This window comes from Oncorhynchus clarkii, chromosome 9, assembly GCF_045791955.1.
Source record: "Oncorhynchus clarkii lewisi isolate Uvic-CL-2024 chromosome 9, UVic_Ocla_1.0, whole genome shotgun sequence".
In the NCBI taxonomy this organism is placed as follows: Eukaryota; Metazoa; Chordata; class Actinopteri; order Salmoniformes; family Salmonidae; genus Oncorhynchus; species Oncorhynchus clarkii.
The window spans coordinates 51,629,889-51,657,519 of record NC_092155.1 but is presented as its reverse complement, the minus strand read 5'-3'; the positions used below and the strand labels follow the sequence as shown (position 1 = coordinate 51,657,519).

Genomic DNA, 27,631 nt, shown 5'->3' with positions numbered 1-27,631 from the left:
ATTTTAGAATCAATGGTTATATATCATTAATTCCAAAAACGACTGTACCAATCCCAGATTTGCATTCTATCCTAAGAATTGAAATAAAGGCCCGGTGTAGTCAAACATGATTTCCATGTGTTTTATACACACTGAATTTACTAAACATTAGGAACACCTTCCTAATATTGAGTTGCAGTTCTTAACACAAACCGGTGCACCTGGCACCTATTGTACTACCATACCCTGTTCAAAAGCTCTTCAATCTTTTGTTTTGCTATTCACCCTCTGAATGGCACTCACACAATCCATGTCTCAATTGTCTCAAGGCTTAAACCTCCTTCTTTAACCGGTCTACTCCCCTTTGATCTATACTGATTGAATTGGATTTAACAGGTGACATCAATAAGGGATCATAGTGTTCACCTGGATAGTCTATGTCATGGGAAACACAGGTCTTCTTTAGTATACTCAGTGCATTTTCACACTATGATGTTGGAATAACACTGACATTTTTTATTATTATAATGCCTTTGCGGCGTAAGAGCTGTTTGAAAATACATGTAGTTTTGGCCTGCCTGATGACATCACCAAGCAAGAAATGAGTTAATAGACCAAAAAAAGAGAGAGGGTTCCAAACCTCCCTGCCAATAACAGCTAGTTTTCCCCTCCCCACTCAGACCACTCCCAGACAGCCAGAGCAAAATCTTTGTTAAGAAGCTTTTTTTTTTTTACCACTTTAGTTGAAAACAAATCACAGTAAGGTACTTAATTGTTACCCAGAAATTATTTGACACTGAGATATAAAAAAAAACCCAGCTACACTGGACCTTTAAGTCTAGATTTAAAAAAAAAATACATTTACACCTCCGTGCTACCAAGACAGAATAGATTCCCACTAACTCCATCAGACAACATACCTCTCATGGCTAAGCACACCAGCATAGGTCCAATGGCTGACCTGCTACTCAACTCGACGGGACAGTGGTGGAGAAGGTGGAACATTTTAAGTTCCTCAGCGTACACATCACGGACAAACTGAAATGGTCCACCCACACAGACAGTGTGGTGAAGAAGGCGCAATAGCGCCTCTTCAACCTCAGGAGGCTGAAGAAATTTGGCTTGTCACCAAAAACACTCACAAACTTTTACAGATGCACAAATCGAAAGCATCCTGTTGGGCTGTATCACTGCCTGGTACGGCAAATGCTCCGCCCACAACGTAAAGCTCTCCAGAGGGTAGTGAGGTCTGCACAACACATCACTGGGGGCAAACTACCTGCCCTCCAGGACACTTACACCACCCGATGTCACAGGAAGGCCAAAAATATCATCAATGACAACAACCACTCGAGCCACTGCCTGTTCACCCCACTATCATCCAGAAGGCGAGGTCAGTACAGGTGCATCAAAGCTGGGACCGAGAGACTGAAGAACAGCTTCTATCTCAAGGCCATGAGACTGTTAAACAGCCACCACTAACATTGAGTGGCTGCTGCTGACATACTGACTCAAATTTCTAGACACTTTAATAATTAAAAATTGAATGTAATAAATGTATCACTAGTCACTTTAAACAATGTCACTTTATATGTTCACATACCCTACTTTACTCATCTCATATGTATATACTGTACTCTATACCATCTATTGCATCTTGCCTATGCCGTTCGGCCATCGCTCATCCATATATTTATATGTACATATTCTTGTTCATTCCTTCGTTGTTGTGAAATTGTTAGATTACTTGTTAGATATTACTGCATGGTTGGAACTAGAAGCACAAGCATTCCGCTACACTCGCATAACCATGCTAACATCTGCTAACCATGTGTATGTGACCAATACAATTTGATTTGATCGTATTATGTACTTGCCTAGTTAAATTAAAGGTTAAATATATATATTTATTTTTTTAAATAAAAAAATAGATCTTTCTATAGTAGGGGATGCACTCTTTCCCTCAGATGAGTTGGGGGTCTCTTTAGTCCTTATCAAGACTCAATTTTGAAGGGCAAAGTCTTTAGCTTCTTCCACTAAGTCCTTATGAAGTTTAGTGTTCAGCAACACCTCCTTTGGAACCCCATTCGGACTGGTAGCCATTGCAGTTCACCTGTGTTCAAGATGTTAGTGGGATGGCTGAGCTGCAAAATTTGACTCAATTGTACATAAAAGCACCGAATTTGGCACAGGGGTAGACGTATGTACCCTGAAAAGATTTAGATCTTGACCACCCCACTGTGTTAAAGTGTACGAGCTGGGGAAAAGTGAAATGTTATTCTAGAGTATTATCTGTGACTGTTTTGTTCTTTGTATCCCCTCGTTTGAATTATGAAAAAAATGTAATTTTACATTTCAGTCATTGAGCAGACGCTCTTATCCAGAGCGACGTGCAGTAATGAGTGCATACATTTTCATATTTGTTCGTACTGATCCCCTATGGGAATCAAACCTGGCATTGCAAGGTCCATGCACTACCAACGGAGCCACACCGTACCAGCATAGCAGTTCTATTATTGATTTTTTTTTTATTATCTAGGTACATAAAGTATAGTCTGTAGGCAACACATGAACACCAATCCATGTTTCCCAAAGTAAAGATATCCTCTTAATGGCAGATGTGTTATATAATCCTCAGTGAATGGTTGAGCAAGCTATTGAATCCATGGTAGACACTAATCATTTTAGGTGCTCTTAAGGTTTTGGTCTATGAATACCTTAGCTCTGCCACACAATTATTCCAAGCAGCAGTTTGACTAGTTTACTGTTTGTCATCCAAGTGTTTGAGAATGCAAAATGATGATGAACCTGGGCCATAACCTTTACAGCTTAGGTAATAATATATGCCATTTAGCAAACGCTTTTATCCAAGGCAACTTAGTCATGTGTGCATGCATTTTACATACGGGTGGTCCTGGGAATCTAACCTACTGTACTGGTGTTGCAATCGCCATACTTTACCAACTGAGCCACAGTAAGTAACACCCCATGAATATGCAAATCACATACATTATTTTTCCATGTCCCATCTGGTGTTCATAAAATGGAACTGAATTGTATCTGTCAGATACCTTTATCCATCTGTCTAATGCCAATATAGTAACCCACTGCATCAAATCCCATCAGTATATTATGAATGCATATTACAATAAATACAAAAAAACAAAAGTCCGAAAGTAATAAAACAATTTATTACTATTATTCCCATAAACAATCTTAATACTATTATTTGCTCTAGGGATATTACCTCGCAATGGTTCTCTTCTTTCCCGATTAAAACAGTTTCTCCAATTCAACATCTGGAATACTACAGTTTTTGGTGCGAAATAATCATAGTTCCGTATTTTCTGTTTCCAAACATTTGTTGGCTGTTTAAGTCTACCGAGCAGTGATAGAAATGTATTGCGCCAGTAAGACTTCATAGTGTCCGCACACAGCCATTCTTCATCCATCAGGCTCATTCCTGATCTGCACAAGCTCGAAGAGCACACATTTGATTCTACAGTAAAAGTATCACATAAACATCTAAAATAGATGGGGAGCAGCAATTTTCTCTGCAGTCAAAGAAGAGCACTTGTGTGTTTAACTTTTCTTACTACCATCTTTCTGTGCAGCTTCACTATTAATGTGACAGAGGGCAGTGTCGGTCAGACGAGGAGTGGATTGTCTAGCACTGCCACTCCAGCAGCCACACCTCCATCAGAGTGTTCATCACTTTTGGTCCTCAGCAGATGCCCAGCACACTCATTCAGCACCATGTCTTGCCCATGCCTATGTGGACACAGAAATCATGGACACACACAACCATTCAGAGAAGAGACAAAAGGCATCTTCATTACTCTGCATGAGTACATTGTTATCACCACATCTTGACGCAATAGTTTTCAGTGGTCCAAAATGTATACCACCTCCAATTACAGTATACTTCATTTAAACTCACATATACAATTTCTATGAAGTTGTCAAGACAGGAATGTATACAGAAGGGTCTTTGACTGTACCTGACGTAGGCCCCAAATACACCCAGCTCACTTAGGCAGGTGCTGAGTTTGAGTGGCGTCCCCAGTCTCAGGAGATAGTTGTGTACAGGGCGGGGCTGAACCTTGTCCATCAGAATATAGGCCATCCTCTCTGTGCTCTGCTTCACACCCTCCAGTACCTGACAGATCTCAGCTCCATAGAGGTTGTTGCCTACAGGAGTAGAGAAAATCTACACTTTAGCAGACAGGCCACAGCATGATAAGGTTAGAGGTCAGGGTCACGAGAGATGTGAAGTAAAGAGCTGAGGTCCTCTTACCCCCACCTTCCCTCTGTGGCTTCAGGACAAACTGGTCTGGTTTTGCCAAAGCCATAGCCACAGTCTTGTCACCTTCTGGTCCCTGTTAGTAAGATTGAATAAGAAAGTTGAAGCAGAAAAGCAAACTGCTAGGAAAGGCTTTATAAAGAAAGAGGTATGTACGCAAACATTATCAAATGAGTCCAAAGAGCCCGGTTTTGTTCCCTTACCATGTCTAGAGTATACAGCCCAGCAAAGGTTGCCCGGATCTGGTCCACAACGTCAGGTTCACCAGGAAAGAACCTCTCCAGAACACCCGGTCTGGCCAGTTCCTGTTGCACCTTCTTGGTGCCAGCCAGGTGGGTACTGATATCTGGACATTTCACAGCCATAGAGCGTTCCATCATGAGACGAGCCTCCCAGTTCTACAAAAAAAATCATACACATTGTCATGATAATAAGTGATTGCATCAGTTTCAAGATGACACAACCACAGCAAAACTCTGAGAACGTGAAGAAAAAAAAATGAAGATGATTGTGTTCAAACCTGTTCTGTGTAGTTCTGTGGCATGTACCCATTGCGGAAATACACAATAGCAACCTCCCGTCCATCTCTGCAACAAAATGTTTTTAATTTTTTAAATGAAACAATAAGCATGGCATTACATTGAAAGTAAGGCAATGTTTAACAGTCTTTTTTATCAGTAACAGATGTTGCAAAATCAAAACAGTATATGTTGAGCACGCAAATGACCGTAATAAACTTTTTAAAAGAAAGTAACACTTACACAAACAGCCTCTTATCCTGATCAAGGAATCCCGTCTTAGCTACATCTTCAAACTGTCTTCGTATAACAGGAATATTTCTGAAAACAAGCAGAAATATTTTATGTCGCGCCATTTTGATATACCAATGGTAGTCAACTACATTTGTCTACCATGGCTACAAAAGTGGCAGTAGGAGGCTCCATCACAGCATCATCAACAGGATAAAAATCGGATGATTGCGTCAGAGTTGATTACCTCTTCTTTACCTTACCTCTTCCATAGCTCATTCTCCACATATCGATGGTCGAAGATGTTTCTTTGGAGCTCTTCAACCAGATACAAGACTACTGCCCTTTAATGACAGAATTACCCATATTAAAAGCTCAGCAGTGGTATCTACTTTGTGTTCTGTTACTGACATAGACAACCAACAAAACGTCCTAGTTTTCCGTATCCTCTTTTTTTTTCTTTGTACAAACTGACGGATCTCAAATGCATTCACACATCTGAATCCTAACCAAGAAACCCACCTTTCTGAGCCATAGAGTTCCCAGGCCTTAGCTAAGCCCTTTGCCAGACCTGCAGAAGGGTTATTGTCTAGGATACGCTTGCTATCCTCCAACCGACCAGCCACCTTCAGGATGTGTCTATTGATACAGACAGACAGGGTCATTCACAGGGCATTCAATTGTTTACAACGGTCTTCAAACCAAACATACTTCTCCAATTCCCTTTCCCATCGTCCTGTATCTTTTACAGCAGGAGAATAAAAACCTTCAGCAGGGAAAACCGGCAGTATTGTTGTGGTTCACATACCGGTGGACGTTTGGCGTGTGTGAGGCAAGACCACCAAAACTGGCAGCAATGGTATTGATCTCGATCTGCTTCAGGGAGGCACTCCCATCCCCATTCTGGTCCAGCATGTAGTCTGAGCGATTCAGACCCAAAACTATGGACTGGAAATGTAAAATGAATAAATGAGCAAGGTCTTTGACCTCCACCTAAATGTATTTGATTATTGCAACTTGAAATGCATTCCAACATAGCATCTGATATTGCTCAGCCTTCAACACTATAGTACCCTCCAAGCTCATCATTAAGCTCAGGGCCCTGAGTCTGAACCCCACCCTGTGCAACTGGGTCCTGGACTTCACTGATCCTCAACACAGGGGGCACCACAAGGGTGCGTGCTCAGCCCCCTCCTGTACTCCCTGTTCACCCATGACTGCATGGCCACGCACACCTCCAACTCAATCATCAAGTTTGCAGTTGACAACAGTAGTAGGCCTGATTACCAACAACGACGAGACAGACTACAGGGAGGAGGTGAGGGCCCTGGCAGAGTGATGCCAGGAAAATAACTTCTCCCTCAACAAAACAAAGGATCTGATTATGGACTTCACGAAACAGAAGAGGGAGCACACCACTATCCACATCGACGAGAATGCAGTGGAGAAGGTGGAAAGATTCAAGTTCCTTGGCGTACACATCACTGACAATCTGAAATGGTCCACACAGTGTGGCGAAGGTGGCACAACAGCGCCTCTTCAACCTCAGGAAACTGATGAAATTTGGCTTGGCCCCTACAACCCTCACAAGCTTTTACAGATGCACAATTGAGAGCAGCTTGTCGGGCTGCATCACCGCCTGGTACGGCAACTGCACCACCCGCAACCGGGCTCTCCAGAGGGTGGTGTGGTCTGCCCAACACATAACCGGTGGCACACTGCCTGACCTCCAGGACACCTACAGCACCCAATGTGACAGGAAGGCCAAAAAGATTATCAAGGACATTAACCACCCGAGCCAAGGTCTGTTCACCCCGCTATCATCCAGAAGGCGAGGTCAGTAGACAGCTGGGACCGAGAGACTGAAAAACAGCTTCTGTCTCAAGGCCATCAGACTGTTAAACAGCCGTCACTAACACAGAGGCTGCTGCCTACATACAGACTCAAAAGCATTGGTCACTTTAATAAATGGATCACTAGTCCTTTAATAATGCCACTTTAATAATGTTTACATATCATCTATTACTCATCTCCTATGTATATACTGTATTTTATACCATCTACTGCATCTTGCCTATGCCGCTCGGCCATCGCTCATCCAAACATGTATATGTACATAATCTTATTCCATCCCTTTAGATGTGTGTATTAGGTAGTCGTTTTAGAATCGTTAGATATTACTGCACTGTCGGAACTAGAAGCACAAGCATTTCACTACACTCGCAATAACATCTGCTAACCATGTGTATGACCAATAAAATCTGATCTCATGTACATACTATATTCTATTCTGCTGTATTTTAGTCAATGCCACTCATCCTAATATTTATATATATTTTTATTCCATTATTTTACTTTTAGATGTGTGTACTGTTAGATATTACTGCACTGATGGAGCTAGGAACACAAGCATTTCGCAACACCTGCAAAAAATGTGTGTGACCAATAACATTTGATTTGTTTGAAAGCAATAATACCCTACCTGGATCTTGCCTTCCTGTAAAACATGTCTGTATATATTGAACAACCTCCCAGTGAAATCATCCACTTTGATGGTGGTGGCTAGAGCCTCCTCCAGGAAGCTGGAGTCCTGGCTGATCTTGTCCACCAGTCGGTTGTAGTGCGTTTGTACTGCTAGAGCCTGGTGGAAGGTATCCTTGGGCACTGGCGAGGGGAAAAGTGTGAACGGTGCATAGGTCACCACCTGAAACCAAACACACAATAAGGGTGCCTTCGTAAATTCCCCATGGCAATCTACACCGAAGTGAGAGTGGCAGAGTGCCGAATAATTGAGGAGTTTGCAAAAGCCCTAAACTCTTGTTATGGCAGATATGTAAACATCGGCAAAGAAACTGAATTCAATTGTTGCCAGTAACCCAGTTAGTCACCAACGCACTAGATAACAAGAAAACAGCCTAACCAGCTCTGCTAGGGCAAGTAAAATGTTCAAAGTGAGGTGTTAAAGCTTCTTCCAGACACAAAATAGCAAGCTTATATTATTTTGGATGATATATCGATACTTTGACTTCGATTTGCTAGGTAGCGTTAGCATGCGCTAATCGGCTGTACTTTTGCCAAAACTATGGAATTAAAAAAAAAAAAATAGTGAGTCAATATGTTTTCAGCACTTATTTCTACGACTGATCAAAAACTCTGCTGCAGATATACAGTGCCTTGCGAAAGTATTCGGCCCCCTTGAACTTTGCGACCTTTTGCCACATTTCAGGCTTCAAACATAAAGATATAAAACTGTATTTTTTTGTGAAGAATCAACAACAAGTGGGACACAATCATGAAGTGGAACGACATTTAGTGGATATTTCAAACTTTTTTAACAAATCAAAAACTGAAAAATTGGGCGTGCAAAATTATTCAGCCCCTTTACTTTCAGTGCAGCAAACTCTCTCCAGAAGTGCAGTGAGGATCTCTGAATGATCCAATGTTGACCTAAATGACTAATGATGATAAATACAATCCACCTGTGTGTAATCAAGTCTCCGTATAAATGCACCTGCACTGTGATAGTCTCAGAGGTCCGTTAAAAGCGCAGAGAGCATCATGAAGAACAAGGAACACACCAGGCAGGTCCGAGATACTGTTGTGAAGAAGTTTAAAGCCGGATTTGGATACAAAAAGATTTCCCAAGCTTTAAACATCCCAAGGAGCACTGTGCAAGCGATAATATTGAAATGGAAGGAGTATCCGACCACTGCAAATCTACCAAGACCTGGCCGTCCCTCTAAACTTTCAGCTCATACATGGAGAAGACTGATCAGAGATGCAGCCAAGAGGCCCATGATCACTCTGGATGAACTGCAGAGATCTACAGCTGAGGTGGGAGACTCTGTCCATAGGACAACAATCAGTCGTATATTGCACAAATCTGGCCTTTATGGAAGAGTGGCAAGAAGAAAGCCATTTCTTAAAGATATCCATAAAAAGTGTTGTTTAAAGTTTGCCACAAGCCACCTGGGAGACACACCAAACATGTGGAAGAAGGTGCTCTGGTCAGATGAAACCAAAATTGAACTTTTGGCAACAATGCAAAACGTTATGTTTGGCGTAAAAGCAACACAGCTGAACACACCATCCCCACTGTCAAACATGGTGGTGGCAGCATCATGGTTTGGGCCTGCTTTTCTTCAGCAGGGACAGGGAAGATGGTTAAAATTGATGGGAAGATGGATGGAGCCAAATACAGGACCATTCTGGAAGAAAACCTGATGGAGTCTGCAAAAGACCTGAGACTGGGACGGAGATTTGTCTTCCAACAAGACAATGATCCAAAACATAAAGCAAAATCTACAATGGAATGGTTCAAAAATAAACATATCCAGGTGTTAGAATGGCCAAGTCAAAGTCCAGACCTGAATCCAATCGAGAATCTGTGGAAAGAACTGAAAACTGCTGTTCACAAATGCTCTCCATCCAACCTCAGAGCTCGAGCTGTTTTGCAAGGAGGAATGGGAAAAAAATTCAGTCTCTCGATGTGCAAAACTGATAGAGACATACCCCAAGCGACTTACAGCTGTAATCGCAGCAAAAGGTGGCGCTACGAAGTATTAACTTAAGGGGGCTGAATAATTTTGCACGCCCAATTTTTCAGTTTTTGATTTGTTAAAAAAGTTTGAAATATCCAATAAATGTCGTACCACTTCATGATTGTGTCCCACTTGTTGTTGATTCTTCACAAAAAAATACAGTTTTATATCTTTATGTTTGAAGCCTGAAATGTGGCAAAAGGTCGTAAAGTTCAAGGGGGCCGAATACTTTCGCAAGGCACTGTATATACAGTGAGCAATGTTTGGAACATCAAATTGCTATAAAATCACAGTATCAATTCAGAAAATATATAGAATCGTGAGAATAGCCATATACAGTACCAGTCAAAAGTTAGGACACACCTACTCATTCAAGGGTTTTTATTTTTATTATTTTCTACATTGTAGAATAATAGTGAAGACATCAAAACTATGATGATCCATCTTCAGTGGCTGTGTAGTAACCAAGAAAGTGTTAAACAAAATATTTTATATTTGAGATTCTTCAAAGTAACCACAAGCGTTTGCCTTGACAGTTTGCACACTCTTGGCATTCTCTCAACCAGCATTACCTGGAATGATTTTCCCGTCTTCCACATATGCTGAGCACTTGTTGGCTGCATTTCCTTCACTCTGCGGTCCAACTCATCCCAAACCATCTCAATTGGGTTGAGGTCGGTGATTGTGGAGGCCAGGTCATCTGATGCAGCACTCCATCACTCTCCTTCTTGGTCAAATACCCCTTACACAGCCTGGAGGCGTGTTTGGTCATTGTCCTGTTGAAAAACAATAGTCCCACTGAGCACAAACCAGATGGGATGGCTTATTTCTGCAGAATGCAGTGGAAGCCATGCTGGTTAAGTGTGCCTTGAATTCTAAATAAATCACAGACAGTGTCACCAGCAAAGCACCCCCACACCACCTCCTCCATGCTTTACGGTGGGAACCACACATGCGCATATCATCTGTTCACCTACTCCAAGTCTCACAAAGACACGCACATTTGGAATCTGAGAAAAAAAACATATTTCCACCAGTCTAAATGTCCATTGCTTGTGTTTCTTGGCCCAAGCAAGTCTCTTCTTCTTATTGGTGTCTTTTAGTAGTGGTTTCTTTGAAGCAATTCGACCATGAAGGCCTGATTCACGCAGTCTCATCTGAACAGTTGATGTTGAGACGTCTGTTACATGAAGCATTTATTTGGGCTGTAATTTCTGAGGCTGGTAACTCTAATGAACTTATCCTCTGCAGCAGAGGTAACTCTGGGTCTTCCTTTCCTGTGGCAGTTCTCATGAGAGCCAGTTTCATCATAGCGCTTGATGGTTTTTGCGACTGCACTTGAAGGAACTTTCAAAGTTCAGATTTTCCGTATTGACTCTTTGCTTATTTGAGCTGTTCTTGCCATAATAAGGACTTGGTCTTTTACCAAATAGGTTTATCTTCTGTATACCACCCACACCTTGTCACAACACAAATTATTGGCTCAAACGCATTAAGGAGGAAAGAAATTCCACAAATTAACTTTTAATGCACACCTGTTAATTGAAATGCATTCCTCATGAAGCTGGTTGAGAGAATGCCAAGAGTGTGCAAACTATTTCATAGTTTTGATGTCTTCACTATTATTTTACAATGTAGATAAAAGTAAAAAATAACAAAAAACCCTGGAATGAGTAGGTGTGTGTCCAAACTTTGTTTTATAAAATTTTGTTAAAAAGTAACCTTTATTTAACTCCGCAAATCAGTTAAGAACAAATTCTTATTTACAATGACGACCTAAACCGGCCAAACCCGGACGGCGCAGGGCCAATTGTGCGCCACCCTATGGGACTCCCAATCACAGCCGGTAGTAATACTGCCTGGATTTGAACCAAGGTGTCTATAGTGACGCCTCTAGCACTGAGATGCAGTGCTGCGCCACTCGGGAGCACTATATATCATGATCGTGAGGTACCTGGAAAGTCCCAGCCCCAGTGCTTGATTGCCGCCGAGGTTAGAACGCTAGGATCAACCCTAATCCTCGGCCAGAGCGTCCAGTGAGCGCTCTGAACGCTCCGAGAGTTTAACGCTCCGAATTTACAACAGGACAATCTGACAACACCCTGAATTTAAAAACGACCAGAGCGCAACCTAGAATGAATTTACGAACTTGATGTTATTTGGGATTTCTCTGATTATCACAACAGATTGACATGTACAATGTACAGGTAAGCAATTGAATTGCATTAACTGTCTTGGCATTCCATTTAAGATGGTAGATTAGATACTTGGTATAGTGAAAAATAAACAGAAAAACATGTAACATGACCACTGAGACAGAATATATTCCCACAGGGGCGCAACTTTGGTTTTAGAAGTGGAGGTTACCAGTCAGATAACCACTCCAAACAGCCTACCCGATCACTTGGAGGTGTCTGCATGTTCCTAAAGCACACCGCTGCCTTGTTCTGTATCACATTCCAATGATAAAACGGGGGAGGGGAGGTACAAAAATGCAATGTCATACATATCCTCCCCCCCTGCCCTCGGTGAAAGTTGCACCCCTGGTTTCCCACAAATCCAGTCAGACAACACAGGCTCAAAAGAGAGAATTCCTGGCATGGCTGGGCATTACAAACTCCCTTTTTTGAACAGTATAGCTCCAATGGCTGCCCAGTTTCACCTTCTCCCACTTCTCCTTTGAATTAAATGAACCCAAACAGGTGATTTTCGGCATCTTATAGTAGAGAATTCTATAGTCATATCAAACAGTTCAGTGTGTCTAAACGGTTTAGCCTAATCAAGCAGAATAAGATTTACCTCTGATGAGTTGGGTGTCTCTTTAGTCCGCATCAACACTCCGTTTAGAAGGGCTGAGTCTTTTGCCACATCCACTAAGTCCTTTATAAGATCATTATCCATCAACACATCCTCTGGTATCCCGTTGGCAGCCATTGCAGTTCACCTGTGCAAGGTGAGACCAACATAACGTATTTGCATTGTAACCATGACAAAGCAGATTATTGATTTAACCTTTATTTAGACAGGGATTCCCATTGAGATTAGCCTCGACCGCAACTGGATTCTGACGGGACATTGGGCTGATACAGAGCTGTAATATTACATACTAAAGTTATCAAGACAGTGTAGCTAGATAGTTAAGTTAACGTTAGCTACCAGCAGCATCCACATACACGTTGGCTTGCTATCAACCTAAATGCACCACCACATTTTAAATGACAAACCTGTCCTTCTATACGCCGATTATGCTCAGATGATGTGCTCTGGAATGGCAACCCCCCCCCCAAAAAAACAGATGTTTTTCCCTTCAAGAATGAACACCACGGATAAACATGGACTAGGGAGCAAACCAAAGACTACGCCTCTTCCGTTCTCTTCAAAACTCACTACCGTGAAAACGTATTCTTCTGTGGATTTTATATGGCAGTTGGCAACCAACTTTAAGGTGCATTACCGCCACCAACTGGACTGGAGTGTGGACCAGCGATAGCGAAGGTCTAAGTCCTGTCCAATGTTTTCGTCTCCTTAAGGAAACGAAATACGTAATTCAATTCAACTATACTATATCCCCTGAAGATTTATCCAGCAATTCAATTAATCCTGGCTCTTCAACCCCATTACTCCTAAAATCTAATAACAACCGCTCCCTTTCCCTCCCATATTTCTGGCACTGAAATAGAACATATTCCACTGTTTCCATCTCCCCCTGACAATGATCACACCTCCCAGTCAGATGTTTCCCCACCAATTTCAATGTACTTTTGAGCCTTGTGTGTCCGTCTCAGCCGTGTGATTACACTTTCCTCCATCTCTCTCAGTCTGAGGACCTCCCTGCCCCCACCTTTTCCTGGATCTTGCTGTGTACAGGTGTCTTCCCTTTCTCTCCCTGTTCCACAACTCTTTCCATTTATTTTTAACCACTGTTCTTATCGACCCCTTGGCTTTACTGCTTGACAATTCCATCTCACCATTAGGATGTTTAGAGCCTGCTTGGCGATAACATCCACCTCCTCATTCCCCTCTACTCCCACATGAGCTGGTACCCAAAGGAACATCACAAATACCCCCGGTCTCAGCCTATACAAGCACTGCAAAACCCCATACAATACATAATGTCTGCTCTGTGACACAAATGTATTTAAGCTCATCAGTGCTGTACAGGAGTCAGAGCAGATGACTACTCTATCTGGCCTCACCTCGTCCACCCACTCTGCAGACAATAGGTATGGCCATTGTGTAAACGGATAAATGATCCGTTGCTCTTTTTGTCACTGCCACCTTAAACTCAGGAATACAGAAAGCTGTACCTGTCCTCCCTGTTTTAGGGCCCTTAGATCCATTTGTGAATATATTCAAGAAAGCATAGTACTGTGTTCTTAAATGTTCACTTACAACTGAATCTACTAATTCCTCAACATCTCATACCCTCTCAAGCAACCCTAGATCTATCACTGGCCGAGGGAGCAACCAAGGTGGGATAACAGGAAGAACCACAGAGGGGCTAAACTCCCTCCCAAACAACACCATCTCTCGCCATGCCATTGCCTATCCACCCAAAGCTTGTATTAAGATTTTGTTCATGTTCCCAGCACTCTAGGAGTACCTTTTTTGTAGGATGCATAACTGTACGTCATTGTAGATTTATCCAATATGTCATGGCTAGCTGTTGTCTTCTTAACTTCAACAGCATCTCATCCAGCATCGCTGCTACCTGGGCGGCCCTATTCTTAGGGCTTGGGCCTGGATTACATCTAGCTTTTTTAAAGACGTCTGAGCGGCTGATCCATCTGCTATACCTCCATAATCCAGTGATGACTTTAACAGTGCTCTATATCGCATTTTCAACACCAGTCTATCTGCCCCCAACTCCATTCCTGACAAGCAACGCATCACATTCAATATTTTCTTTCCTTTGACAGCTACTCTGTTAATATGCTCCGCCCGTGTCATTCGAGTGTCAAGCCAGACGCCCAGGAACCTAAAACCATCCCACCCTCTCCAGATTCCTTCCATACAGCTTAAAGTATATTTCCTCCCCAACCTTCCTTCTAGAAAAAAAACACAGTCTGTATTTTCTCAACTGAAAACTTGAAGCCCCACCTGAGGGACCGCTCAACTTCACTAATCGCTACTTGAACTCTTCTGGCTGTATGGGTAACATTTATCCCTCTCTATCCACAGCGCCCCATCATCCGCAAACAATGACCTCCCAATATCAGGTCTCACCTGGGAGAATACATCGTCAATCATAATGGAGAACAACAAAGGACGAATGACACTTCCCTGGGGTTACCATTATCTACCTCATAGCTTTGTGACATAGAGCTCCCCACCCTCACTTGTATTGATCACCCAAAAAGAAAATCCTTTATCCAGTCAAAATCCCTTCCTCCAACCCCCATGTTATCCAGCTTGATAAGTAGGCCTTCCTTCCACATCATATCATAAGCCTCTACATCAAAGAAAATGACGACCACCACCACCTCCTTATTTGCCTTCCATATGACTGACTCAAGGCACAGCACAGGATCCATAGTTCCCCTGCCTTTCCTGAACCCACTTTGATCTGGTGACATTAGTCCTCTACTCTCTAGAAAGTAAGTCATCCTTTCCATAGGTTTACATACGTGAGATGTCAACGCTATCAGCCTATAGCTTGAAGGACTGGTAAGGTCTTTCCCTGATTTCCGTATCGGCACCATTACAACCTGCTTCCAACTTTCAGGCAGTTTCCCTTCCTGCCACACCTTATTGTAAAGGCCCAATACCTTCCCCATTGCAGTGTCACTGAGATGAGCCATCATGATGTAACATGTCGCATCCTTCCCAGGAGATATTACCCCAGCTTAAGCTAATGCTCTCTTCATCTCAGCCTACATAACAGGGCCATTCAATGCATCCCCCACCATTTCTCTCTGATCCAGGACCACCGGATGTTCTCCTCTGACCCTCTCTCGCTCCCACTCTGACCCTCTTTTGTCAGATTATTTGAGTTGTGCAGCTTCACAAATGCCTGAGCTAACATCTCTACCTTCTCCATATCTCTCACTGCAACAATCTCCCCACTTTTCAGCACAGGGAGACCCCAATCTCATCTGACCCCACTGATCCTCTTAACCATCCCCCATACCTCTCCCACAGGAGTGGTACTGCCTATGTTTCCACAGAACCGGCGCCAATACTCCCTCTTAGCTGTCCTAACAATCCTCCTTACTACTGCTTGTGCTTGTTTATACTGAATCAGGTGCTGGTAATTATGGGACCTTTTCAACATTCTGAAGCCCTGTTCCTACACTTCACTGCTTCTACACTCTTCAGTCCACCAGGGAACTGCGTTACTCTTTCTCCCCCCCTATACCATTAGGAATCACCTGCCTTGCCCTTTCTCCCCCTGTACCCATAGTAATCACCTGCATTGAGGCCCCTACTATTGCTCCTCTCACTCCATCATTAGCTGTTTCTATATCTGAAATGATATCAACCTGAAACAGCTCTTGTTCACCCAACTCCTGAAACTGACCCTTCTCCGCTTTCCCAAATATCCATCTTCTCAATCCATCCACTACTGAATCTTCCTCCCTCAATCCTACACATGATAGGATAATGATCCGTACCCCTATATATTCCTCCAAAACCTCCCAACTACGTCTGCCTGCCATTGAACTTGAGATCAAGGTAAGATCCAGAGCAGATTCCTGTCAATCCTGGTTCCCCGGCCTTCATTAAGAGACTCACAAGCCCTTTCTCATCCAGTAGTTCATTTACATCAGTCCGTAATCCTCCCCAGAGCTTAATATGAGCATTACAATCCCCAAACTACATTATCTGTCTCCTATCTTGACCTTCTACATTCCCAAGGGCAATCAACTCTAGCATCTTACACAGGTTGTAAAACTTCACTATGACCATATTCCCCCCTCCCAACCACTACATACTGCAGTTATTCTTCTTCTTCTTCGTAGTAGTAGTAGTTTACAAATTGGGGGAAAAAAATTATACAAAAAAATATATATTTAATTTTTCTTGGGGAGTAGCTTCTTGGGGATCAGCTTTAATACTGCTGATAGATTGTAGCTTCCATCAATGTAATTGTCTATCATTTCCAGTCCCCCATATCTTTTTGGGTAAATATATAGACATGAGTATTATTATATTATTGATCGATTGACGATGACTTTTCAAATCACCCAGAAGCGCTATCTGCAGAGTTAGCTCCAGGTAAATGTTGCACTTCTTCAATCATTCCTGGAGCTGCGACCAAAAACAAGCTACATATGGACAGTACCAAAAACTTCACTATTGAAATTCAGTCTCTTCGCAGCAAAATCTGCAGAGCTGGGATGGTTGTATCCTCCATATATACAGTTGAAGTCGGAAGTTTACATACACCTTAGCCAAATACATTTAAACTCAGTTTTTCACAATTCCTGACATTTAATCCTAGTAAAAATTCCCTGATTTAGGTCAGTTAGGATCACCACTTTATTTTAAGAATGTGAAATGTCAGAATAATAGTAGAGAGAATGATTTATTTCAGCTTTTATTTCTTTCATCACATTCCCAGTGGGCAGAGGTTTACATACAATCAATCAAATGTATTTATAAAGCCCTTCTTACATCAGCTGATGTCACAAAGTGCTGTACAGAAACCCAGCCTAAAACCCCAAACAGCAAGCAATGCAGGTGTAGAAGCACGGTGGGTAGGAAAAACTCAGGCCAGGTAGTCCTGAGGCATGGTCCTAGGGCTCAGGTCCTCCTCCAAGAGAAAGAAAGACTCAATTAGTATTTGGTAGCATTGCCTTTGAATTGTTTAACTTGGGTCAAACGTTTTGAGTAGCCTTCCACAAGCTTCCCACAATAAGTTGGGTGAATTTTGGCCCATTCCTCCTGACAGAGCTGGTGTAACGGAGTCAGGCTTTGTGGTGGCCACTCCAATACCTTGATTTTCTTGTCCTTAAGCCATTTTACCACAACTTTGAAAGTATTCTTGGAGTCATTGTCCATTTGGAAGGCCCATTTGCGACTAAGCTTTAACTTCATGACTGATGTCTTGAGATGTTGCTTCAATATATCCACATAATTTTCCTGCCTCATGATGCCATCTTTTTTTGTGAAGTGCACCGGTCCCTCCTGCAGCAAAACACCCCCACAACATGATACTCCATGCTTCATGGTCAGGATGGTGTTCTTCGTCTTGCAAGCCTCCCCCTTTTTCCTCCAAACATAACGATGGTCAATATGGCCAGACAGTTCTATTTTTGTTTCATCAGACCAGAGGACATTTCTCCAAAAAGTACGATCTTTGTCCCCATCTGCAGTTGCAAACCGTAGTCTGGCTTTTTTTAATGGCAGTTTTGGAGCAGTGGCTTCTTCCTTGCTGAGCGGTCTTTCAGGTTATGTCGATATAGGACTTTTTTTTATTGTGGATATAGATACTTTTGTACCTGGTTTCCTCCAGCATCTTCACAAGGTCCTTTGCTGTTGTTCTGGGATTGATTTGCACTTTTCGCACCAAAGTATGTTCATCTCTAGGAGACAAAACGCATCTCCTTCCTAAAGCGGTATGATGGCGGCGTGGTCCCATGGTGTTTATACTTGCATACCATTGTTTGAACAGATGAAAGTGGTACCTTCAGGCATTTGGAAATTGCTCCCAAGGATGAAGCAGACTTGTGGAGGTCTACAATTTTTTTTCTGAGGTCTTGGCTGACTTCTTTTGATTTTCCCATGATGTCAAGCAAAGAGGCACTGAGTTTGAAGGTAGGCCTTGAAATACATCTGCAGGTACACCTCCAATTGACTCAAATTATGTCAATTAGCCTATCAGAAGCTTCTAAAGCCATGACATCGTTTTCTGGAATTTTCCAAGCTGTTTAAAGGCACAGTCAACTTAGTGTATGTAAACATCTGACCCACTGGAATTGTGACACAGTGAATTATAAGTGAAATAATCTGTCTGTAAACAATTGTTTGGAAAATTCCTTGTGTCGTGCACAAAGAAGATGTCCTAACCGACTTGCCAAAACTATAGTTTGTTAACAATATATTTGAGGAGTGGTTGAAAAACGAGTTTTAATGACTCCAACGTAAGTGTATATAAACTTCCGACTTCAACTGTATATAACATTTTATTGGTTGCAAGAATTGAACAATTCTAAGTTTTGAAATTGCCATTGTTTTACATATCAGTTCATAAGCCATGTGCCATGGAATCAGTACATCGAAAATCTCTTACAACTATTTTGCAATCTATATGGCACAGCTGTTCTTTTTTTTTGTTCTTAAATGAAACTGGTCTACTTTTTAATTTATCACACTTTTCTTTAATCAACTTGGTCTTTAATGCAGGGCCGACAGACAAGTTCCTTACTTTCTCCTCCTTCCACTTGCCTCTTCAATTTTGCGGCAATGCTGCAATTAGTTGGTTGTAATTTTGGGTAGAGCAAACATTTCCATATATTTTTGTTAGCTGCATGTGTGACATAACTCCACCAGTCCTATTTATGATATAATTTACAAAGATTTTTGTGATAAATAATGTTTAAAAAAAAATCAATTTAGTATATTTGAGTTTAACCATAATATTTGTTGTATTATTTGTTCTGTCTTTTCTGGTGGATTTAACTGAAATTGCAACCAACGTTCAATGGCTTGTTTCGAAATAGCAATATTTTGGATAATAAAATTAATGCTAATAAAATTATTGTAAAAATTAAATACAAAAATAAAATAAAAAGTACAATAATTCCAACTAACCCTACACTCATTAAAAACCCACTACCCCAGTCCACTACTTTGACCATATCTGCTCATGTACCATGCCAACAGCCTGGGAGGGCAGGACACCACAACTCAACACACCCTGTAACTCTTCTGTAGTCAAATCTCGTGTACCCAAATACATCTCTGCAGTTGCCATCCCAACATACACTACAGTTCAAACGTTTGGAGTCACTTAAAAATGTCCCTGTTTTTGAAAGAAAATTTAATTTTTTGTACATTAAAATAACATAAAATTGATCAGAAATACAGTGTAGACATTGTTAATGTTGTAAATGACTATTGTAGCTGGAAACAGCAGATGTTTTATGCAATATCTACATAGGCGTAGAGGCCCATTATCAGCAACCATCACTCCTGTGTTCCAATGGCACGTTGTGTTAGCTAATCCAAGTTTATCATTTTAAAAGGCTAATTGATAATTAGAAACCCCTTTTTTCAATTATGTTAGCACAGCTGAAAACTGTTGTGCTGATAAAGAAGCAATAAAACTGACCTTCTTTAGACTAGTTGAGTATCTGGAGCATCAGCATTTGTGGTTTCGATTACAGGCTCAAAATGGCCAGCACTTTCTTATGAAACTCGTCAGTCTATTCTTGTTCTGAGAAATGAAGGCTATTCCATGCGAGAACTTGCCAAGAAACTGGAGATCTCTTACAACGCTGTGTACTACTCCCTTCACAGAACAGTGCAAAATGGCCCTAACCAAAATAGAAAGAGGAGTGGGAGGCCCCGGTGCACAACTGAGCAAGAGGACAAGTACATTCGAGTGTCTAGTTTGAGAAACAGATGCCTCGCAAGTCCTCAATTGGCAGCTTAATTAAATATTACCCGCAAAACACCAGTCTTGGTGTTGCGAGAGGAAATCCAGACTGAGTTGGCGTGCCGAGAGGACACCCTCTCCTTGGACGTACTTATTGTGATGGCCATCCGTCTGGATAACCTTCTGCGGGAGCGTCGGTACACCATCCCCTCTCTCCCTCCTTCATTCATTAACCAATCTGAGTCAGAGCCTGAAACCATGTTGGTATGGGCCAACCCAAATCCCCACGGCTGAGTGACACCGTCAGAGACAGCTGGCGCTCTGTCCCTATTATGGACAGGAGGGGCACAAGCTTCTGCAGTGTCTGATATGTCCCAACCCGGGGTCCACAAGAGCAGAGGGATGGTCCCGGGATCATCCGTTTCCTGGGTATTCCACATCCTCATTTTCCATCAAACCCTTTCTAGTATCCATATCACTAGCTGGCTGTATCTACTGCTCTAGTGGACTTCGGTGCCGCAGGGAATTTCATTGACGAGGCCCTTGCCTCCTCACTAAACATCCCCTCACATCTGCTCTCCACTCCATTTCCGGTTCAAGTGTTGGATGGTCGACCACTGGGATCCGGGAATGTCACACACATCACTCACCCTCACTGTGGGACCTATGCACCAGGAAAGCTTTCCCTTCCTCATCATCACTGCAACCACGCACATAGTCATCCTCAGCATCCCGTGGCTCCAACGTCATAACCACACCATCTCCTGGTTAAGAATGAGAATCATCGCCTGGGCACCAGGATACTGGAGGACCTGCTTTCCCTCACATTGTGGTTCCACATCTGTTGAGAGTCCAGGTAGCGCCCACCAGCCTCCAGCCTATCCCTCCCTTATCGTTGCCCCCCATGTTTTGGGATGTAGATGTGGACATCTGCCTTGCTCTGGAGAGGGAACCCACGCCCTCTACCTGCCCTCCTGAATGCATCTACGTCCCCTCGAAGATAAGGGATAGGCTGTTGACCAGGGCGCACACATCCCTCACCACTGGACACCCAGGTATCACTCACACTATTCACTCCATCTCTGAGAAATACTGGTGGCCCACCTTATCAGAGGACGTGGCTCACTATACCAACCAACTCATGTTCAGTATGTGTCCAAACAAAATCCCCCCGGCACGCTCCAGCAGGGAAGCTCGTTCACCTTCCAATGCCTCAGCGTCAATCTCCCCTCCTCTGATGGTTTCACCACCATTGTGGTTGTGGACAAATTTTCCAAGTCATGCCGGTGTATTTCTCTCTCTGTTCTCCTTACCTCTCTCAAGGTCGCTGAGGCACTGTTCCAGCAGGTCGTCTGGCACTATGACCTTCCGAGGACATCGTCTCCGACCGTGGCCCTCAATTCACGTCACAGGTATGGAGGGCTTTCATGGAGAAACTGGGGGTCACGGTCAGCCTCACTTCCAGGTACCGGCCTCATTCCAACCGGCAGGTTGGAGAGGATGAACAGGGAGCTGGGGAGGTTCCTGAGGAGTCACTGCCCGGACCGGCAAGGGGAGACAACTTCCCTGGGCGGAACACGCCCAGATTTCATTACGTCACTCCTCAACCGGGCTTACTCCCTCCCAGTGTGTCCTGGGTTATCAGCCAGTCCTGGCTCCGTGGACTCTGAGCCAGACCGAAGCCCCTGTGGTGGATGAATGGTTCCGGCACGCAGAAGAAGTTTGGAGTGATGCTCACGCGAAGCTCCAGCGTGCTGTCCATCGCCATAAGGAGAAGGCGGATCCCGTGTTCCTTCCTGGTGATCGCATCTGGCTCTCCACCAGGAACCTCCCACTCTGCCTGCCCTGCAAGAAGCTGAGTCCCTGGTTTGCCGGGCCATTCAAGGTCCTCCGGAAGGTCAACGAGGTGACTTATAGGTTACAGCTTCCACTAACTACCGGATGGCACCTTCTTTTCATGTTTCTCTTCTCAGGCCGGTGGTTCCTGGTCCCCTGGCTGAGGCCGTTCCCCACAACACCCCTCCGTCTCCTCTGGACATTGAGGGAGGTCCCACCTATGCTGTCAGATCCCTTCTGTACTCCAGACCGGGAGGGGTATTCTCCAGAGGAGCGGTGTTGGATTCCGGTGGACAACATTCTAGATGCCAAGATCATCCGAGAAATCCACCTCCACCGTCCGGACCGCTCCTCGCTCTAGGGGCCAACCTCCTGGCCAGCGGCGTCCTGCGGCTGGAGCTACACGTCGGGGGGGGGGGGGGGGGGGGGGGGGGGGTACTGTCATGTCTACACCCACTGGCGCTCGACATCGCCTACTTAGAGACAATAACACCTGACGGGAAATGACAACAGAGCGCTATATATAGGGGAAGTAATCAGGGAAGTGATAAGGTCCAGGTGTGCCTAATGATGAGATGCAGGTGTGCATAATAAAGGGTTGTCAGGTGTGTGTGTGTAAGTAGACAGGCAATGTTCTCATGTCCAGACGCTTCTCTTGTTTTTCTATTATTACGTGTTCATTTATATTAAACTCTCCAACTGCACCTGCTTCCTAACGCCCCGCATCTCCATTACAGATATAAGGTACGGCGGAAGATTATGCTGGAAAGCTTAATAAACAAAAAGGTTGCAACCTTACTTACTACTGTTTCTCACTTTAGTTTTGGTAACACTTGAGTACAACTTTAGGCTACAGAATACAGAATTACTTTATCTTTCCCTGTTTGAGAGTTTTTCAAATGTTGAGACAAGGTTAAGTTATCTCAGAGATAATGGAATTTGATTGCATCACAATTAAATGGAAATCTCTGGATAATTACATGATTCCTAACAATTTATCATGGGAAATAGAGGGACATTTTGGGGGAAATGAATACACAGTTTTGTAGCTGACGAATGAGCTTTTCCCCGACAAACTGCTTAGCGTCTGACCACCCTGTGTCCTGTTAAGTGGTATGTAGCACTGTAATCTGTGCAGTGACAGAGGACTGCTGTAGCAAATGGCAGCTCAAGTGTCTTGCCCAACACCAGATATTCTTATGTCTCCTCGCAATGTGTCATGCCCATCACAACAGGCAAACCGCCCAGGCACAACTCACGCAAGCTCTTATATGGCCTTTCTACATCCGTGAGAGCAAAGGAAAGGTAGAAAGGAAAGCGAATGATGTTATGTTTCCGTTTCAAAAGCATGATCCTCTCAGACAGTCTGGTTTTGTGCCACCACTGCCACGTGCACATATTCTACATGTCTACCACACCATCATGATGCTAAATTATAATTGACATTTGGCTTTAAACGTTTCTGCATCATGTTTCCAATGTCCTTGGTGACCCCATCCTAGGCTTGATGCCCAAAACATGACAAAGTGACAAATGTTTTTTGGGTTTAGTGTGCATTTCACTGTTTTAAATGTTAATGTTGAATGTATGTGTGCATACATACACGCATGTGTGTGTCGGGGTGTGTGCGTCCATCTGCATTTGTATGAGTGTGTATGTGTGTGCACATGTGACAACTGCCGTGATAGACAGGTGCTAGTCTGTCTCATGGGGTCTTGAGCCGCAGAAAGGCTATCACATACTCCCAGCATTCCCTGGTGCTTTAATGTGGAGCCTCACTGGAATGCTGTTCATTGTTAACAGAGATTTCAAATGTAAAGATTGCAGGAAGGCGCACTGCCATGGATAGCCACACAGAGCCACTGTGTTCCATGTCTCTTATTCTATAGGCCATCGGAAGAATTTTGATAAGATGACACATTTTCAGTTTATTGTGGGACTCTGTATTGAAGGAAAATCACAGGGTAACACATATCATGCACATCATCGCAGTGCTTTTGCATACATACTAAGAAGGTATTCACAGTCACCCACAAACCTTTTTCTGCCGGTTTAGGGGTAATTTACCATTTTTATTATCCGAAAGCCTAACAAAAATGTTCAATGACTTGTGCAAGAGAAGTCTATGCCAAACAAACCACTCACCTGTCTCCGCACCAAACAACTTACCTGGGATCAAACAACTCACTCAGACACTTGCTACAGATTTCCATTTATATTTTATATGAAGCAAGGACCCAGTGGCTAGGTTAGAGAAATACAAACTAATGAAATGTAATCATTGTTTTGTCCTTGTATTAATAGGTACATTTCCTTCTGTTTGTTTTAGCCGCTGTTGACCCAAGGCCTTGTTAACCCTGCCTGTCCTGCCTGGGCTTACTGTGTGGCAGCAGAAGGATTGAATGGCGAATAGCTCTGGTATTCTGTAGTCTGAGTTTTAAAAAAAAAGTTTGTAATGTTTATGTGAGCGTGTGTCTATTGTTCTGGACTGGGCGTCGCGGGTGGGGGGGTGGGGGGTAGAGGCATGCCGCTGTCACAGCATGCTCCAAAATAGAAGGACAGCTGTGGGTGCCCATATTAGAGAGGGAGAGTGGCTGGCTGTCTGGCTGGCTGGGAGGAGCAGTCATGGGAGGCAGGCAGTGGGGATCTGAGGCCAGGACTCAGCACACCCTAATCTTAGATAGGCCGGCCCCTGACTGGAGCTTTAGGAATAATGCCATTGGAATGGTACAGTATCTCCACCAGCCGAGTCATGAAAAGACTGATTAGCTCATGTTATTGCTGCCTCTGAGAGAGTTGGTGATGTTGTGGGGGTAGTGACAGTGGGAGATTAAGACCAGGAATGGAAGGTGGCATTAGCCAGAGTCTGCCCTCTCTGCATTTATGGGTCTCTATCTCTGTAGCTGATGACTGATGGGAGTCTTTTGAGGCTGGAAGGGTCTTACTTGCTGTCAGTTAAAGATCAGGAATCATTTCAAACTAAAACGTATAAATTGCATCAACATCAGGGCAAAGCCAGGGGATTCTAGCCAATAGGGGTCCTCTGGCCTCAAGCTTCTGCTTGGCTCATCAATCAAAAACAGACTAGATTAACTGTAGGTTGTGTTTCCATTGGCACAAGGAAAGGATTCATTAACAGGTATTAGTATTGGTGATTTTTCATGTTGCTGCTGTATGAAAGTGGATGTACTAGGCCCCATCACGGTCTGTTTCCTGGATCAGCACTTTAGCTTAGCAAAGAGGTATGTGCTGCGTATGGCCAACTAGAGCAACTGTAATCTATGAGCAGAAATACACAATCCATTCCTGGAATTCTTGACCAGTAGTATTCCCAGAGGTTCACCCTGGCTACCTAAAAGGAGACCATTGTATCTGTAGCCAAAAATGACTTCGTAGACAAAGTAAAAGTCCAAACTGACACACACACAAAAGTCCATTCTTGAAAATCTCACAGTCTGCTTTGCTAGTGACACAGAACACAAGACAGTCCCCTCATCTGAAGCACTCAACTCTTGTAGAATAGAGCTGATAGAAGTGGCCTGTATCTAATCAATGTACTTTTGAATTGTGCATTCAAATAACATGGTAATTTCTCTGTGTTGGTGGGAACTGAGGGTTCAATTGACTTTATCGTCTATTATGATGGAATAATCAATCAACGTGTATTTAGAGGTTGACGTATATTCACTTTATTTTCTTTAGTAGTTGTGTGTCGGCCCGGCGGGGGGGGTTCTAGTGCCCTTCACGACAGCATCCTACCTCTTTAACTGTGAGCCCTATGTCAGACTGCGGAATGTGGGCTATTGAGAACAGGAGTTGTATTCCGGTCTATTTCTGGGTGCTGTGCTCTGGCCTGTGCACACAAGGTCACTTATCTCCTCTTTTGTTCTCAAGGTTGTGAAAGGGCTTATCCACAACGCTGACAATCAGCCTCTGACCTAAATAACGCAAACACAATCAAACCCAACTACCCTTATATGGAAGGAAATACGATATAAAGTAAGTAATACTACCTCTGAGACTTTTGCACTCATTTTGTAGCTTTGGCTTAGTAGTGGAACAGGTGGAACAGGTATCCTAGATATTTCTATAGGTCCCTTTCTGTCTGGTGCGTGACTTATTGACATTGTATAAAGTGTACATAGGTGTACTGTACATTGGCACTGCTTGTTTAAAAAAAAATATATATATATGTATTTATAATATATATATATATATATATATATTTCACCTTTATTTAACCAGGTAGGCTAGTTGAGAACAAGTTCTCATTTACAACTGCGACCTGGCCAAGAATAAAGCAAAGCAGTTCGACACATACAACAACACAGAGTTACACATAGAATAAACAAAACATACAGTCAATAATACAGTTGAAGAAAATCTATATACAGTGTGTGCAAATGGGGTAAGATAAGGGAGGTAAGGCAATAAATAGGCCATGGTGGCGAATTAATTCTAATATAGCAACTAGACACTGGAGTGATTGGTGTGCAGAAGATGAATGTGAAAGCAGAGATACTTGGGTGCAAAGGAGCAAAATAAATAAATAAATACAGAATGGGGATGAGGTAGTTGGATGTGCAACTTGCAGATGGGCTATGTACAGGTGCAGTGATCTGTGAGCTGCTCTGACAGCTGGTGCTTAAAGCTAGTGAGGGAGATATGAGTCTCCAGCTTCAGTGATTTTTGCAGTTCGTTCCAGTCATTGGCAGCAGAGAACTGGAAGGAAAGACGGCCAAAGGAGGAATTGGCCTTGAGGGTGACTAGTGAGATATACCTGCTGGAGCGCGTGCTATGGGTGGGTGCTGCTATGGTGACCAGTGAGCTGAGATAAGGCGGGGCTTTACCTAGCAGAGACTTGTAGATGACCTGGAGCCAATGGGTTTGGCGACGAGTATGAAGTGAGGGCCAGTCAACGAGAGCGTACAGGTCTCAGTGGTGCGTAGTATATGGGGCTTTGTTAACCATATCCAGACCAATAGGACCATAAAGAAACAGTCACTTCAAAGAGTTGGCGTCCTGTCACACCATTTTACCCACCTGCTGTTGATTAAAGATAAACATATTTTCTCTTTTGGGGGATGGTAGGCACACTGAGATCAAAAGTCTTTCACCTGGAATTTGTTAGGCCTTGGGTCATGCTCCTTAAGTGCTGATAGGCAGATATGTTTGGAAGCACTCCAACCAGTGGTGAAAAAGCACCCAATTGTCATACTTGAGTAAAAGTATGAGATACCTTAATAGAAAGTTACTTGAAGTAAAAGTAAAAGTCACTCAGTAAAATTCTACTTGAGTAAAAGTCTAAAAGTATTTGGTTCTAAATATACTTAAGTATCAAAAGTAAAAGTAGTATAAAGTATAAATAATTTCTTAATTTAAGCAAAGCAGACAGCACCATTTTCTTGTTTTTAAAATGTATGGATAGCCAGTGGCACACTCCAACACTCAGACATCATTGACAAAAGATGCATTTGTGTTTATTGAGTCCGCCAGATTAGAGGCAGAAGGGATGACCATGTGTTGTCTTGATAAATGCGTGAGTTTGTCAATTCATCAATTTTCCTGTCCTGCTAAGCATTCAAAATGTAACGAGTACTTTTGGTTGTCAGGTAAAATGTATGGAGTAAAAAGTACATTATGTTCTTTAGGAATGTAGTGAAGTAAAAGTAAAAGTTGT

At 43.0% G+C, this 27,631-nt stretch overlaps 1 protein-coding gene across 1 annotated transcript; it reads right to left on the bottom strand.

The window, feature by feature from the left end:
• Positions 1-3,148: 3,148 nt before the first annotated feature.
• LOC139416513 (glutathione synthetase) lies at positions 3,149-12,965 on the bottom strand. Its single transcript, XM_071165209.1, has 12 exons — positions 12,797-12,965; positions 12,372-12,516; positions 7,514-7,735; positions 5,840-5,979; positions 5,554-5,670; positions 5,295-5,375; positions 5,044-5,121; positions 4,803-4,869; positions 4,486-4,680; positions 4,277-4,358; positions 3,981-4,170; positions 3,149-3,750 (listed from the first exon to the last, which is right to left on the bottom strand). Exons 2-12 carry the CDS (start codon positions 12,504-12,506, stop codon positions 3,627-3,629), a joined length of 1,431 nt encoding a protein of 476 aa, XP_071021310.1. The 5' UTR covers positions 12,507-12,516; positions 12,797-12,965; the 3' UTR covers positions 3,149-3,626.
• Between the last annotated feature and the right edge of the window lie 14,666 nt (positions 12,966-27,631).

Bases quoted from the DNA above. Each gene is read 5' to 3' on its own strand.
- LOC139416513 (XM_071165209.1), bottom strand. From the start codon at position 12,506: ATGGCTGCCAACGGGATACCAGAGGATGTGTTGATGGATAATGATCTT. The intron at 4,171-4,276 runs GTAAGAGGACCT...CTACTCCTGTAG, and splicing joins GCCACAGAGGGAAGGTGGGG to GCAACAACCTCTATGGAGCT. The intron at 3,751-3,980 runs GTACAGTCAAAG...GTGTCCACATAG, and splicing joins GTATTTGGGGCCTACGTCAG to GCATGGGCAAGACATGGTGC.